This window comes from Saimiri boliviensis, chromosome 4 (assembly GCF_048565385.1).
Source record: "Saimiri boliviensis isolate mSaiBol1 chromosome 4, mSaiBol1.pri, whole genome shotgun sequence".
Classification (NCBI taxonomy): domain Eukaryota; kingdom Metazoa; phylum Chordata; class Mammalia; order Primates; family Cebidae; genus Saimiri; species Saimiri boliviensis.
In genome coordinates, this window is record NC_133452.1 from 90,602,914 (window position 1) to 90,619,887 (window position 16,974).

The 16,974-nt window shown below is 42.7% G+C and overlaps 1 protein-coding gene across 2 annotated transcripts in view; it reads left to right on the forward strand.

The window, feature by feature from the left end:
- The window catches only part of RUNX2 (RUNX family transcription factor 2), a 223,222-nt gene that overhangs the window by 91,019 nt on the left and 115,229 nt on the right, over window positions 1-16,974 (forward strand). For both annotated transcript variants that reach the window (XM_010333959.3, XM_074397859.1), the window contains exons 3-4: window positions 4,565-4,926; window positions 13,829-13,985. In XM_010333959.3, coding sequence (XP_010332261.3) covers window positions 4,565-4,926; window positions 13,829-13,985 — 519 coding nt within the window. The remainder of the gene's footprint in view (window positions 1-4,564; window positions 4,927-13,828; window positions 13,986-16,974) is intronic.

Genomic DNA, 16,974 nt, shown 5'->3' on the forward strand with positions numbered 1-16,974 from the left:
GGACTTTTCTACTTTTCATCATAAAAAGTATGCATAAAATATATAAAATAGTGTATTGGGGCTAGATATATAAAATAATGTATGGGGGTTAGAACAGGAAAAGGAGTATGGGTTCTGTTCCCAGTCAGTTCTTTAATTGGATAAATAACCTGACTGCTTCACATCCCATTTTCTTTGTCTGTAAAGTCAGCATTGTCAGGTGTGATTACTAAACAGTTATATTAAATGTTAAAGGACATGGTAGGGAGTGGTGGGTGGGATTATGCTTGGATCTTCCAGAGTTGCCACATTTTCAGAAAAAAAGTATACTTTTTAGTGTCATCACATACAATTGAAAAGATGAATATTTCTGAAGAGGAATCAGGTGGGTGATTAGTTCTGAACATTTTGATGTAGAAAATATAAACCCAAGGGTGACATCAAGCAAACTACAGCACAAAATACATATGTAAAACCTCATGGTTTTCCTGTGTGCCTGCTATTAGCAGGAGAGGTTTGGTTTAGGGGTCTGTAAAAATGTTTTCTTCCTTTAAGTATAATGCTCAGAGCCAAGACATCATCAGTTCCAGGCTCAGTCAGTTCCAGTTGAAAGTGTGAATGTTCAGCAAAAGGATGTTTTTGAAAGGAGACTGAAAATCCACTGTGCCAGATACCTGAAACGTTGTTAGGGTATTCAGTGGAAAATTTCATTTCCACATTATAAATAACTGTAGGATATTTAAAGAGATCCAAGACTAGTAACTTCCAAGCGCTGCTTATATTAGTTCCACTGAAATGTGAAATAGAGGAAGAACACTGAGAAAAGCTATATAGCTCAGTTACTGGATACGATTAATTAAAATAAATAATCTCACTATTGATTAAATTGCCCTTAAAATCTCCAATCACTAAGGCCTGCATAGTTTGCTATCCACCAAATAAGACAAAGGATGAAATAGTGATGGAGAAAAAGGAGGAAAAGCCCCCAAGCTGACTTCTTAAATTCAATTCTAGAATTTTTTATTTGGAAATCCCCTCTGGTGTCTATATTTGAAATATTAATTGTTTCTTACTGTCTTCAAAGTTCCAGGAGTTCTCTGTTCTATGGACTTCCTGGGAGGAGGAGAATCCCAGAGAAGGTGGCATATCATATCACCCACCATGGCAGTTATGGAATTTTGATCTCAATTTTACCACAGAAATAATCAATTCCCATAACTGCTTCCTTCCTTTGCAGCCCCCACAGATTTAAAAACAAAAAGGGAATCGGAGATGTCTGTTAGACAGTGGCACAATATGCCCAAAGTAAAACTGGACCCCTAAAAAAAGCAAAAAAAAAAAAAAAAGGCAGAAAAAAAAGCCATGAGTTTATGAGTGTGTGTATGTGTGTCTGTGTGTGGACGTGCAAGAGTATGTGTCTGAGTGCCTGCGGGTGGATGTGTAAGGTAGGACAGCAATAAATAGCAGTAAATACAGTTCTCTCTGTCTCTCTCTGTCTCTCTGTCTCTCTCTCTCTCTCTCTCTCTCTCTCTCTCTCTCTCTCTCTCTCTCTCTGTCTCTGTCTCTCGGTGAAAGCCTGGCTTCCCTTCGGCCGCCTGTCGGACTCTAGAGACCTGTGCACACAGGGAACGCGGCAGTGCCCGAGGTTAGAGCTCTCCCCTGTGACAGAAAAGATAATTAAAAATCGCACGCACAGGAGCCACCTCAGTTCCTGGCAGCGCTTCCAGTTGGTGGGATCTGGCTAAATAGGTTCTCGCACCCCGGCGGTGCCTGGGCTGCGAGGCCAGTCGGCCGGGCGCGAAGAGTAGGTTGGGGACCAGGTGCCACAGCGGGTGGCACAGAATCGCTTCTCGGAGTCACCGAGGGCGGCAGTGGCAGGCGGCCGTGGGGGCGGGAGGGGCGCGGCGCAGGGCTCGTGTCTGTGGAGGGATTTGGGGAAGAGGCTGGAACGTGGAGAGAAACGTGGGAAAGGGAAAGACCGACGAGGGAGGCGTGGAGCAGTGCGTGGAGGAAGGGCAGGTAAAAATAAAGCCCCATATAGGAAGGACAGAGTAGTATCCCCTGAACTCTATCCTAACCCCCGCGAGAGCGCACACCTGGCTACCCTGCACCCCGACTTCTGCTCCCGCGGTCTGGTTGCCCCTCAGTCCCCCGCGCATCTCTTCAGAGGGGCGATCCTGGTCACCGAGTCACGCATCTACAGCCCTCTAAGCTCATCTTGTATTCGAAAGGGCTCCAGGGTCCGCGACTGGCACCAGGCCCCTATCTTCCGTGCCCCTCATGCTCTCACAGCCCTTCCAGGCCCCTTCTAGGGCGCAGACCCAGGCGTGGGCTCAACGAGTGGGAGCGAAGCTTTAAAACTAGACAGGGAGGGTCGTGGCAGGTCGCTACGAGGGTGAGGGAGGCGTTTGCACTGAGCAATAAAAACACCAAGCAATGGGTATATGAATTGCTTTCAGTAAGATGGGAGGGGATGAGCGATGCCCCAACCATCTTTATTCTTTAATACTTCTAGGGGGAGGCATTCTAATTCTTAATGTATTTTATAAAATCACTTGTTGCTGTGTCAGCTACTCCACTAGGAATCTTTTAAACTTTGGCAACTGATGATTCTTTTCGTAAACACGTTTTCAAGCTTTGGAAGGCTTTAAAGAGTTCGATAAAAGCAAGAAACGTAGCAGTACACAACGCCTAGGGTAAAACGGCCCGGTGCGCCCTTCTTGGGGTGTAATAGCCTCAAGCGGATTTCCCGGCTTCTGCGGGCGCAGCACATTGTTTTATTTGTTTTGAAGGCTCAGAGTTTGAGGCTGGTCGTCGACACCCACGTGCTCTGACTCTCATCAGCGTAATGATCGCCTTAGCCAGAGTCGTGTCTATATAAACCACAAAAACCTAATCATTAGAAATCCCAGCCTCCAAAAACCACATTTTAGGTAAAAAGTGCCGCTTTTTTTTTTTTTTTTTCCGCGCTCCTTCATCCTCTCGACCACAACTTTTTGGGGGATCCAAAGTCGCTTTTTAAACCCACACTAGGAAATAAATACATAAATAAACAGCCACGGAAACATTTGAATTTTTTAGTTTGTATTTTTAATTTTTTCCCGGGAGCAGTGGGGAAGACAGACAGGAAACTTAGTCTTAGATGTAAAACAGACTTAATAAAAGATTTAAATTCATAGAAAACGGCTGATGCTTTCCCCCAGCGAGGATTTTTCAACTTATTTTAATCACCAAGCTGACAGTTTTTCAGTCCTTAAAAAACCAACCAAACAAAAAACCCCAACTCGTTCTTGTTCTTTAGGAATAACAAGATTGACTATATAAGAAAAAAGAAATGTCCCGCTATGTACTTGAGTTCCTAAAAACTATTTTGACTAGTTCTACCCCCACCGTCCTCATTTTTTGTGTCACTTAAAACAAAAAACACCCAAACCCTGAAAAATCTTTTTCCCCTGGGAGCCGCTCCGACAGAGGTGGGGGTTGGGGGTGGGAGGGTGAAGAGTGCTGAGAAGTCAGCACAGACGCTCAAGAATTTTCCTTCCTCCTCTCCTGAAGTTACAACGAAAAATAGCGACAGTCAGATCAGCCGGGAGCTCTCTGGTGTCTCGGCTTCAGTCTCTTCCGACCAAGAGGGGGTTCCTTGTCCTAGGGGTGGGGAGAGCAAGAGGACGCGACCAGGCGAGATTGCCCCTAGACTGGGGCCGCCTCTCGGCTTCCGAGGCTGCACAAGGCGCTGGGGGCTCCTTCTCGCGGCCGGCTGGCGGCGGCAGCGGCTGCGATTCGAAGGCTCGAGATCCGTTGCCCCGAGATTCGCTGCCCACGACTTACCTCTTGGCACCTTGAAGCGCGAGGGACAGGGGAGCCTTGCAAATTGCAGGAGGGAGTGGATGCAAGGAGGTGGCGGTGAGAGGGCGAGAAGAAAAGAAGGGAAAGGAAGGAGCCCAGCCGGGGAGCCGGGCTGGCAGCCGCCGCGGGAGGAATCTGAGCGTGCAGCCGGCGCGGGGGGAGCGGCGGCCGCCGCGGAGGAGGCGGCGGCGCGGGAGGGCGGAGGCGCGGCCGCCTGCAGCTGGGTAGCAGCGCGCGGCGCGGCGCGGCGCGGCGGTGGCGGGCAGCGCGCGGCACTGCTGGCCCGGGGGCCGGACTGCTGAACCCACACCGCTTCACCACCGGACTCGGACTGGGAGGGGGCGCCAGCGCACCCAGGACGCGGTGCCCCAAGGGACCCCACTCCAAGCTGCAAACTCAAGCCCCCCGCCTCCCCGGGCCAAACACACCCCCGCGCCCGTTCGCAGCTGCCACCCCGGGTGTTCCATAGGCTCCGGCAAAGATCTGCGCCTCCCGGGTCTCCCTAACCCGCCAGCCCGACTGCGCCGCATCGCCAGACTTTGTTGGCCCATCAGACTCCGCCCGGCAGTCGGCCTCATCAAACTTCATTTCTCATCTCCTCAGCCCCATCACCTCCATCCTCTTTTCCCCCGGCTCGCCTCCACCCCCCCAATTTCCTCCTTGCCCCTCATTTCCACCCTCCTCCCCCTCCCCCGGCCACTTCGCTAACTTGTGGCTGTTGTGATGCGTATTCCCGTAGATCCGAGCACCAGCCGGCGCTTCAGCCCCCCCTCCAGCAGCCTGCAGCCCGGCAAAATGAGCGACGTGAGCCCGGTGGTGGCTGCGCAACAGCAGCAGCAACAGCAGCAGCAGCAGCAACAGCAGCAGCAGCAACAGCAGCAGCAGCAGCAGGAGGCGGCGGCGGCAGCGGCGGCGGCGGCAGCGGCTGCGGCAGCAGCAGCTGCAGTGCCCCGGTTGCGGCCGCCGCACGACAACCGCACCATGGTGGAGATCATCGCCGACCACCCGGCCGAGCTCGTTCGCACCGACAGCCCCAACTTCCTGTGCTCGGTGCTGCCCTCGCACTGGCGCTGCAACAAGACCCTGCCCGTGGCCTTCAAGGTAAGAGGCTACACCGCCCCCCGCCCCCGGCCGGGAGCCGCGGAACCTGCCCGCCGGTGTCTTCCTGCCCACGGGGCCGGGCCCCGGACGTCCTCCAAGACCGCCTGCCTTGGCGACTCTGACCCCAGAAACCCCCGGCTGGGCCTCTCCCTCCGGATGCCTTGGCGGGCTCGGGCCGCAGTCCCTCCGCGCAAATCCCTCCCTCGCCCACCTGTGCCCACTGCCACCCCGACTTCAGCCCATGTCCCCCAGACCCGCTCAATTACCCCTCATGCCTCATGCCCGGCCTCCGTTCTCACCCACTCCTTGGCGCCGTCTCCCTTTCCCCCAGGATCCCCAAGGTGCCCACTCTCACTGCAAGCGGACTTGCTCCACCCCGCCCCCTTCCCGGGGGCGAGGATCCCCGACACTGTCCCCCGGGGCTCCCGCGTCCTCCTCCCCGGACATCCCTGCCTGGCCGCATTGCGGGCTGCCCACTCCGCCTCTCTCTGGGGCTCCGCGCGCTCCCACCCACTTCCCTTCCAGCCAAACGCCCCTCTGCAAGTCTCGGTGACCGCTTCCCCGACCCGCAGAGCTTAGCGGTCCTGGCCCCTCCCAGGCTCCGGGGCTGGGATTCGCGGGGTGCCGGCGCCCCGCAGTAGTGCTCGGGGCTGGGCATGGGGTGCTGCCTGAGGCGCGCCGGCTGCACTACCCGTGCCCGGGAGGGTCCGGGACAAGCCGGGGGTCTCCAGAGGAGGGGGTGTCAGGACGGGGGCGCTTGCTCTGTTCGCTGACCTACGCCAGATCCCGTTACCGGGAGGAAGGCGGGGCCGCCGAAGCGTCCGCGCGCCCCGGAGCGGGGGAGTTCAGGGGGCCTGGGGCTGAACCCTCGAGTGCTGGGAGGCTCGGGCCACGGGAGGGGGCGGGAGCTCGGGCCGCTTCTTCCAGCCGGGACCAAGCTCTGCGCCTCGCCCCGCCAGGGAGGGATGAGGGAAACCTGTGGAACAACTTCGGTTCGCCCAGCTTGAAAACGGAGGTGAAATTTTGTATTTTTGCTTTATTGTTATTATTAAAGGACTTAAATTTAAAAGGTCCCTCCTGCTTCTGAAAGGTGGTGAGAGGCCCCTGCCGGTGGCCTGAGCACGGAGTGAGCTCGGAGGCTTGAGAGAGGCCGCTGCGCGTCCCGCGGACTCTCGTGTCTGCCGGTCCCGTTAGTTTGCGGGCGGGTGGCAGCCGCGGGAGTCGCAGTCAGGTGCTCTACAGGTTGAGGATTTAGGATCTGGAGCCTCTCACAGTAGCCCAATGGGTCTCCATAACTCGATCCGGATTTCCCCGGGCAACCCTCTCCAACGGGGAGACGCCGAACCCCAAGGGCCCAGCGCACACTGGGTTGATGGGGAGTCGGGTTCCCGGGCTGTCCACATACGCAGGACTGTCCACACTCGCAAGACGTCAGGGATGCAGGGGGCGGTAAGCCAGACGTGAAGATGAGCACTCTCAAAAAGGTGTCTTGGGCCATTTCTAACCTCTGAACTTGAGTAGGTGGGCCTGGGTCCCCTGGGTTCCGAGGTCTGTGGAGAGTAGGGCACGCAAGGCCTTGGGGGAGGTAAAAAAACAAACAAAAAAAGTTGGGGGTGGGGAATCAGGCCAGTTTCTCCACTGGAGACCTTGGGGCCAGACTCCCACGGGCCACTGACAGTTCCCAGTTGTTGATCACTCCCACCCCACGCACCAATTCAGATTCCGTGTGTGGGTGGGATGGAAAGAAAGAGGAGTCCAGGTCAATTAGAGCTGGTTATCTGGCTAGGTCTGGTATCAGAACAGAAATCAGAATGAATTGTTATGGAAAGGGGATGTTGCATTCTGGGGCAAGTTTCATTTTGCAGTTGGCTCAAGAAATTTTTTTTTTTTTAACCGTCACATTTCTCTTTTTATAAACCACCCATTTTGTAGGTTAATGTTTGGTAACTTGAAAAAGGAAAAGCTCAGAAAACATGTGAATTGTAGAAATTTAAATTTCCACACAAGAGATACCTTTTACAATGTCCGTTGTCTGAGGGCCCAGAATTTTTAAATTAGCCTTATATGAGAACGGAAATTGGTTTCCACCAACGCCCCTCCAATCCTCCAAACCAAAAGCCACCTAAGACCCCAAACCTGGATGAAAGCAGCAAAAAACACAAATAAGTAGGTATCGTGTCTGCGTAATGCCACAAATCAGAATATGTGAAAATATAAGAATAGATGCTTACATTTTTAAAGATATTTAGATGCTTGATGTTCCATATACCATTCTGCTAAACATATTTAAGGTCTATCTTGAAATATTCTCTTCTATTTATGCTACTGAACTGATTTGAACATGAGCATTTTGGATGGAAAGAATGTTTTTTTGTAATTTAGCTTGAGCTAATCTCAGATATTTTGGTTGTCATTTAAGATTTTTTCATTACCACCCTTTAAAAATTATTTTGAAAATACAATTTGTTCTTTGTTGTTAATCAACTTATGAATTACAGAATACATTTTTTGTTATCTTAAGCAGTAGACAGACTGTAGATAACAAGACTAGATTTAATCAAGTATTTTAATTTATATCAATTGAATAGTGAATTGAGTTAACCTAAAACCTGACTGTCAATGTCTTTCTATCGCCACATCTGTGTTAAACAGAATTCAAAACGTGGGTGATAGCTAAGATCTACTCAGTATAGAAGTTTTGTCTCTCTGTTGAAAAGAAATGTATGAATGTTTGGAACATTCAGATTGTGATAGCCTCTCTTTATCCTGCTTTTGGAATAAAAGCCTGAGAGCACTAGACCTTCTCCACTCTTGCAATATAATCAAATACATCTGCAATGAAGAAATAATATGAAGAAGTCTCCGTTTTAAAAGTGATGACAGCAATTTGGCAGTGATATTTAGAGCTATGTAAAAAATAAATTATAGTGGTTGTCAGGTAGGTAGCAGATAGGTAAATGCATTTAAACACACACAAAACTTATTTGTTGTAAAGTCTGGTATTCAAATTAATACAATATTTATTGAGACCGTATTTTGTATCTGTGGCACTGAGCTTGACACCACAGAGAATCAGAAATGAATTCCATAGACTGTTTTGAAATGTCAATTTAAACTAGTGTTTAAACATGATATTGGCAATGTATTGCATTAAGAATGTATTAGCGTTCATCTACTCTTGTTTTGGGATTATATAACATTTATTTATTTTTACATGTTAAAATGCAAAAACAACTAGTATACTTTATATAAAGTTGTTTATTAACATTGTATTTTTAACAAAGTTCTGCAGTTTTGAAATGTTTGGTCCCTCCAGGTGTCAAGGAAACGGAAATAAATATTTTTAACATTTTCAGGTGTATCTCACTGAAACCTTAAAATAGTTAAGACATACTGTTAGAGGATTCCAGACCCTTTCTATCCTAGATAATTCTGGTGAGAAAGAAGTAATTTGCAAATTCAGCTCATTAGCTGATGGTCAGGTAATAGTGGAGAGAACATGTCAACTCTCCATCCAGTAGCACCCTTTTAGTTAGGGGTCTGTCAGCATTTCCACTGTGAAGCCTGGTGTTCAGGGTTCATAACTTAGTTGCCTTAAATAGCTTCAAGCTGAAACACTATGCAGAAATTTTAAGTCCAGATGTACATTTTAAAACTAAAAGTAGTGCAAGCCTATTCTGATGTTTTAAGTTAGAAAACACTGGACTATATATATTTATCGGTATCATTTGTTTTCCTGGCAGTGTTAAAGAAATAAAACACATTTTTAGATATATAATCTGGCACTGATAGTTAATTATGTATCTTTAATAATACCTTTCAGTGCATGTCAAAAGGAGGGGTTTCAAAATGACAGAGCAATTTCTGTTTGACAATAATTTTTTGGCATTACTAGCCATTTTTCACTCTCTGAAAACAAACATGCAACTAATAAATACTTGATACCAGTGAGTAGTATTTTTCTTACATAGTTAATGATCAGATTTTATGTTTATATTTTTTGAATCTAATTGTATCTAAACAAAGGAAAATAGGTTATTAAGCTTATTAAATCCGTATTAACCTTAGTATAAATTATCATGCAAAATTATGTAAAACAATAGATTTCAAGTTGTATGAAGACAGGCAGATTTTTGTGTTATGCTTTTAAGTTAAAAAAACTTATTTAAAGTTAAATATTTTGGGACTGAATATATAAACTTCCTAGTATGGCAGTTGGAACAAATAATTTCAGGTGGAAAATAAATACTTAAAATTTTTTTAGAAAACTTGTATTAAATATTGGAAAATAGGTATGGTGCATATCTTTAATTATTTTTTCCCCTTTGGCATTATGGGTTGTCTCCTTTTAAAATTCCAGAATCTCTATTGTTAGACGATTGAAACCACCTTGATACATGGCCCACAAGTTGCTGCTTTAAATTGAAATAATTTTTATCAAAATTTCTCTTTGACATGTATATTTTTTAAATTATGAAATGATATATTGTGTTTTTCTTCTCTATAATTCAGTGGGTTTTTTTTTCTAAATTCTAGGATAAATTCGAAACATTAACTGTAGTATTAGTTGAAATGTTTTGATACTGTACTTAAAGCTATCCTTAAATAGTTATGATGGGAATAACATTTTTGGTTTTTGCAATTAGATTCACTTCTCTTTTTATTGCAAAGGAATATCTGATCAGATTTTATCTTGAAAAATCATTATATTTCAATTATACCACAAGTACAATGTCCCAAATTACGCTGACCTATAAGAATAATTGATTAGTTAAGACTAGACTTCTGTCCATGGAAATGTCATGGGCAATTTTAATTTCCACATAAAAAGACGAGAGAAACTGTTTTAAGGGTTTGAGTTAATTCTCCATTCCTCTTCTTTGAGTGATTCACAGATTTAGTCATAAGGAGCCTCATACAAAATTTCAATAGCATTACTGCAGTTAAATATCCTTTGCTTTATTTCGTGCAAACCACATACCATGTGATGTAAATGCTGGTTATAGTGAGGTGCGCTAAATAAAGGAACGTCTTTCTCTATTCTGAAATGTCAGTACAGAAAACTTCTCCTTTTCTCATGAAGTTTCTTGAATTTGTAGATTTTATATTTTAAAAACACCTAGAAATGTAATTGTTAAGATTTCATCACAAATTATTCTTTGCAGAGGAGTACTTTTGTATTGGGTAAAATGGAAGTAAATTTTAACTTGTGCTTATTCTTAACTAGAGTTTTGACTGCGACTTACCCCTTAAAATGTTTTTCCATTGCTTGGTTTTGGTACAGATGAAATGTGTAAAAATTTTTTGATTCTTTTGGTTTTCTTTTAGATAAACACAGTTGAGAATCTCTAAGGGAAACTTTTTAGTTTCAGAGATCTACTTAAAGAAAAAACTTCTCAAACATATAATTATACTTCTCATTGATATAAAGTCAAATACAGTACTTCCCCCAACTCCCAACCTTTTTCTCCCCTCAGAAAAGCATTGGGCACTGTGATTTGGTAGAGTGAATAGCAGAAAAAACCCAGTATATTTAGCCATTAAACTAGAGTTCAGCCTTAGCAGGGAAGATTGTCACTACATGGCATTAGCATTTTTTTCAGGCCTTGCTCTAAGCCTCACAGAAGAATGACACAACTTGTGATTATTTATTTGTTTTGTAAAATGTGATATGTATAACAAACCCATATTGAATATGGTCAGTATTAACTGCTTAAGCACAGTAAAATGGATTTATGTATTTCACTCTTAGGGATCTTTTCTTTCATATTTTCCCATATTGAATCAATTTGTCATTTCTTCTAACTAAAAAAAAATCCATTATGTTAAAAATATGCAGTAAAATAATAATGCCCTAGAGCTCTTGAAAACCTTTATATTGGGGAGTATTGCTTTATTTTTTTTTCTGAAATGTAGCCAGACTCGAGTTAAATCCGCCAGCAGTCATCCTGTATCTCTCAACAACACCAAAGAACATTTCAGGACATGAAGTGAAGAAGTACATATTCAGTTGAATCCTTTAAGGATGCTTATAAGTAAAAGCCTATGTTTAGCAGACAGCAGATTTGGAAGAGAACACTGTGTTACCCTCCTCATCTTACAAAAAGCACATCATTATAATTACACTCTATACTTACATGGTATCTTCTACATTTTGCAGACTGTCCAATTCATATTGGAAAACTGTGGTTCCTGGGGATGAAGTTATTTGTGTGAAGTCATGGCAGATATGTAGCAGAAGTGGAGAGAAAGTGGAGCCTCTTGATTTTAGTGTATTCCTTCTCTTCTAAACAGTACAACTTTTCTCCTGCCTTTATTAATATGCTTACTGGGTCCATATTTACTTTGACATAGAAAGCCACACAGCAGGTGTTAAAACACAATATGCTGAGTGTACAAAGTGTCAAACATTGAGATGAATCCTGGCAAATGTAGTCAGTTATTGCAGTATTTTCAAATGTCCACATTTTTGGCATGGTGAATTTGAAAAATTGAAAAGCATATTGCCTCCATTAGGAGTATAGTGTTACCTGTATTCATTCAGTAGCCACTTGAGGTACGAGATGAACTATGCAGGGAGGATGTCTTGTTCTCAAGGGGTATTACTTTTGACTCAGGAGACTCCAGGGAAAGGGGTGGCAGCATGGTTCCCGCTTCTCTGGGATGAAAACTGTCAGAAAATGAGTTTGGAGCAAGGGCACATTGCTGTTAGCAAGGGGTGCCAACTCAACATCAACTGGCTCTCTTAGAGTTTTAGCTGGCAGCCCCACAGACATCTGTCTCTGCAAAGTGGGGCTCTTTATGGAGATCTTTCACTATTTCAGAAATATTTATCTGGCTGGGTGCAGTGGCTCACACCTGTAATCCCAGCACTTTGGGAGGCTGAGGTGGGCAGACCACCTGAGGTCAGGAGTTCAAGATCAGCCTGGCCAACATGGTGAAACGCCGTCTCTACTAAAAATACAAAAACTAGCTGGATGTGGAGGTGCATGTCTGTAATCCCAGGTACTCAGGAGGCTGGGACAGGAGAATCACTTGAACCTGGGAAGTGGAGGTTGCAGTAAGCTGAGATTGCACCCCTGCATTCCAGCCTAGGTGACAGAGCGAGACTGTCTTAAAAAAACATATATATATATATATATATATATATATAAAGCACTTACCACGTGCTGGACACTGTTTTGGGAGCAGGGCAATAAGTGATAAATAAGACAGATGAGATGAAGGCCCTTCTCTTGTGTAGTTTCCAAACTAATATAATCTGGACTCCTGGAGTGAGTCCCTCAGCTTTGGACTGGTATATTTAAAGTAGCCATAGACCATTAATATTAATATATGTACATTGAAATGAAGATCGCTTGAGTACAGTGTGATGCTGTAGAAAGTGGGGCCTGTAATTTAAGGAAAGCTTTATTGATTTTTGAATTGAATAACGCAGTGCTAAATGGAAGGAATGGAATTGAGAAACAGCCTAAGAGAAAAGAGTGACAAAAATATTGACAAGTTTTTTGTCTGTTTGATTGTTTTACTGGCTGGAGGAAAGGACATAGTGGAGGAGTATTGCAGTAGGGTTCACGGATGGGGGAAGTTCGGCCCTAAAATATAGGTACAGTGTCTATTATCATACTATATGAAATCTACTTTAATATGCCAATTGTATTGGGAAAATGGCATTAAACGTTTGTGCTTGTCTTATGGAAATCTTGACAAAAGAGGGAATAGCACTAGAAGTAGGAAAAGATAAGTGGGATGTTTACCAGTCAGGTGAGCACACAGGGGTGTTACTGTCAGACAGTTGTGGGCTACTTTAGCTGGGGTCATTGTTGAGTTACTATGAGGGCATCTGGAAACTGAATGAGGAAGACATGGAAATAATCTGAATATAGAGTCCTGGAAGTTAGTGGAGAGAAAGGATTGTTACCAAGGGCAGGATCTTGACAGTGGATTAGGAGGAATATGTTTTATATATGACAGTGAAGGATCCGCACCAGTAGCCCTTCACCAGCTCTGTGTTAATCAGAGGCATACATTTGCAAGTTTGCGGACCCAGGTTAAAGTGTGATCTCTAGTCTTGGAGCAGAGAAAATGTTTGTTAGTTCCAAAGATGGATTAATCTAGATCTTTTCTTGATTGAGTTAATTTGCTTCAGATTACCTGTTGAAGATGAAGCAGTCAAGTATGTCATTCCAGGAGGGCAGATGGGACAAGACGTCATAGATGTCAGGCTAAGGGTATAGATTTTTTTCTTAATATTTCTCATCAATTATTTTTACCTTCAGTTTCTTGATGACTTCCGATATCCCACTGGGTCCCACTACAGAGTGGATATTCAGTAAATACGTATAGTGTCATTAAAAGCTGAAGTGCTAGCCCAAAGTAAGGAGGTAGAGAACACACCATATCTGGCTCTATGTAGTCAGGAACTCCAGGGTTTCACTTAAAAATCTTCTCCCATGGAGTTGACCAGACTTGCTTGTTTTTAGCCTGTGATGGGATAAGACCACACCTCAGGGCTCTCCCTGAGAGGAAGGCTACAGTCAGGTGATGCCTTGATCTGTATGATACAATCTGCAGATGGGGCATCCGCCTTCCTTCTGTGGCATAATTCCTATGGACAACTTAACATGGGGATTTAATAAAAATGTACACATTTTTTGTGAAGAATCCAACAACAAGTGAAGGAAGTTTTTGCCTGGTCTTTGAAATCAGTGGACCCTGAAACACTGGTCTGTTTGAAGTGGCATCACAACTCATACACAGATGCCTCATTCCTGTCGGCCATTACTGTACTGGAATAGAACACTGAGTCCTGATAAGACACATCATTTACATTGAGAATGTATTCTGTTTGTAAGCCTTTCTGATGTGCCATTATTGCTGCTGTGTTTCCTGTTTTATGTAGGTGGTAGCCCTCGGAGAGGTACCAGATGGGACTGTGGTTACTGTCATGGCGGGTAACGATGAAAATTATTCTGCCGAGCTCCGGAATGCCTCTGCTGTTATGAAAAACCAAGTAGCAAGGTTCAACGATCTGAGATTTGTGGGCCGGAGTGGACGAGGTAGGTCTCTGACTTTTGATACTGATAATGGAATAAGCACATTAGGTCCCTTTGATGAAATGTAGACTAGTCTGTATACAAATCAGCACCTTCTTTTTCTGAATAGAATTACTAAAGATTTGATTTAAATACATCCAGATGAAGCTGAGTGTTTTTCTGAGTACTCAGGCCTTTTTCATTTATTTTATGATATTGAAAATTCAAACAATATTTTCAGAAAAACTAGTTCCTAATTTCACTGGGTGTGAGCATATAAGGTAGAGAAAAAACGGTTGGAGGATGAACTTCTGAATTATGAGGAGTCAAATAACTGAGTAAATTGAGTGGCAAAGGGGAAAGAAAAATGGATATGTTGGATTAATTTCCTGATAATATCAATTTTCATTTAAGTTGTCGCAAGGACAGCTAGCATAATGCTCTTTACTTATCACAGGTTACCTCTATATGATTTAATTTATCCTCATAATAAGAATTTATTAAAAATCATCTTTTTTTAAATGTAAGGCTTTTCATTTGAATAAGTGAATAATATATTACTTTTGTTAGAATGGCTATGTAAAGTTGCTTAGACAGATGAATGATTAGTGCTCTAATATTAATAGTTCCATACTATGTAAGGATTTCTACCATCTGAATCCATATTAAAAAAATTAGAGATCTTTAAAAGGATCATACACAGAAAATTATCCCTATTAGAGTTTTTGTAACTGTTTGATAAATTAGGTTAATTTTTTAAAAAAGTCTCTAAGGAGGCCAATATTTTGGCTTTTATTTACTTATTCTACAGAGAGACTTTTACTAGTTACTCACCTATTAGAAGCATTATGCTTATTTATTTACTTACCGAATCTATTATTTCCATTTTAAGTATTTTGATAAGAAGAGAGAAAATCCACCACTTTAGGACTGAGGTGAAATAAAGTCTTATGGCATCACTGCAACCCAGGTTTGAATAGGAAATGAGAAACACCACTTTTTAAACCATGTCTAATAATTGCTCTTCAGTTTGGATCAGATGTCAAATTATTACCATTGTAAAAACTTGATAAGGGAAATTCAAGCAAGGCTGTTTCCGATGAGTAGTTTTAGTTTACTTTCTAGGAACAGGGCCAAGAAGTTGTACTTTTTAACTAAAAAAAAAAAGATTCATGCTAATGAGATACTGTCACTGACAGGTTGTTTGAAATAAAATGAGGCTCACAGCCTCTGGTAGAATCAAAACTAAGGGGGTGATCTCTGCATCAGGTTTAGTTCACTTTCATTAAAAGAGGAAAAAAGACACATCCTATACCACTATTGACTGATTAGGTTGGAGTATGTGTTTATGTGTTCATTATTCCTTTTTCTCATTTACTTATGCAGGTCCACTATGCAATTAAAGTTTCTCTTTTATTCTGTAAGAATCAAGAAAAATGTGAACATGATGATGTACCTGTATGCTCTGAATTGCATCTTTCTTCTTATGTAATAATACTTTCTTTTTAACTAGAGTAATGTATTTTAGTTTTTAAAGGATTGGATGCCATGCTTGATTTTACATTACAGATTCAAGCTAGTGTTCTCGTTTATCTTGCTTTTGTATTATATAGATGCTGCACAACTTTTTTCTGATCAATTTGAATAGAAGCTATGGCAAAGTGATAGTGTACTTTGTAAACCCTCAACATATTTATTTAAGAAACTTCAAAGAGAAACAAAGGGTGTGCACTGTTTTACTATATTGGCTTTCTGAGTTTTGGCTGGTTTCCCAAATAGCAATTTTTATATTTAAAAAAAAAAAAAAAAGACAGACTTAACTGCTTGCAGACTTTTCACGCATGGAAGATGAAGAAAGCTTCTTTTGATGAAGTGTAATTATGTCCAAACAGAGCTGACCCCCTCCCCCTATATTTCTTATGATCTTAACTGAAGAAAGTAGGATTTTTCCTTTGAAGCAGCCGGGACTTGGTGGAGGTTCTGAAATGCTGCAGTCTGCTGCCAGAGGCAGGATGGAGAAATTGGTCCAGACTTGTCTTCGAAACTTAGATGGGGGGTAGGGGGAGTGGGTGGAGAGAGAAAGAAAAATTGATTTATCACTAATAATAGATTTTTATATCACTGTATTAACATTGTATGAGAGGAAACAGTAATATCAAGCTGAGATGAAGAGGAAAAAAAGGACAGAAAACACTGATAACAGATCAAACTCTGAAAAAAAAAATGGGTCAGTTTTTCAGTGGCAGGAAACCCTTTAACCTGCCTTTGTACCCTTTGTACCTGACCTGCTTTATAACAGACTCTTTCCAGCTTCCTCTTTGATTTTGACACTTCTACATTTCTCTTATTAAGTCTGGATCAACATGCTGCTGCCATTGTATTTTCTTTCCCGGCCTTAAATATTTCTGTTTTCAGTAGTGTTATCAAAAAACACCAAGTTCCTCAAATATTACATTTTTCATTTTTTTTTCTTTCCACCGATAGAAACATAAACTCTCAGAAATTGAAAAACAATCTTAGATTATAAAGGAGTCATGTCACTGCTGACTTTGGCTTTATGGGTCAGCTTAGGACCACAACTTTTGAAAGTGCTGGAATAAAAGTAGAGCATCAATGGAACTTGCATTAAGTTAGAAGTGGCTTTTTTATTGTCTTTTCCTTTTTTTTCTCCTTAATATTTTAAAGAGAAGTGTTTAAAATCATTTTGGTCCTTAAATTTTTTTTTGGTATACTTTCTTTTTTCATCATCCATGATGTAGCCATGGATGACACAATTAGTTATTTACTGACTGCTAGCTCCCTCAATAACAGCCTGCATTTTAAAATAAAAGCCTGCTTTTTTTTTTAATCACTTATGGAAAGTGAAAAAAGTGGATTTTTGAAAAAAAATTAATTTAAGGAAATCGTGAATGCTCACATAAACATTTGACTTAGGAAGTGCATTATTATTATGAGTTAAAGAACCAATTACTTAATTGGTTGGTAATTTCTGAAAGTTTCTTCCACATTGCAT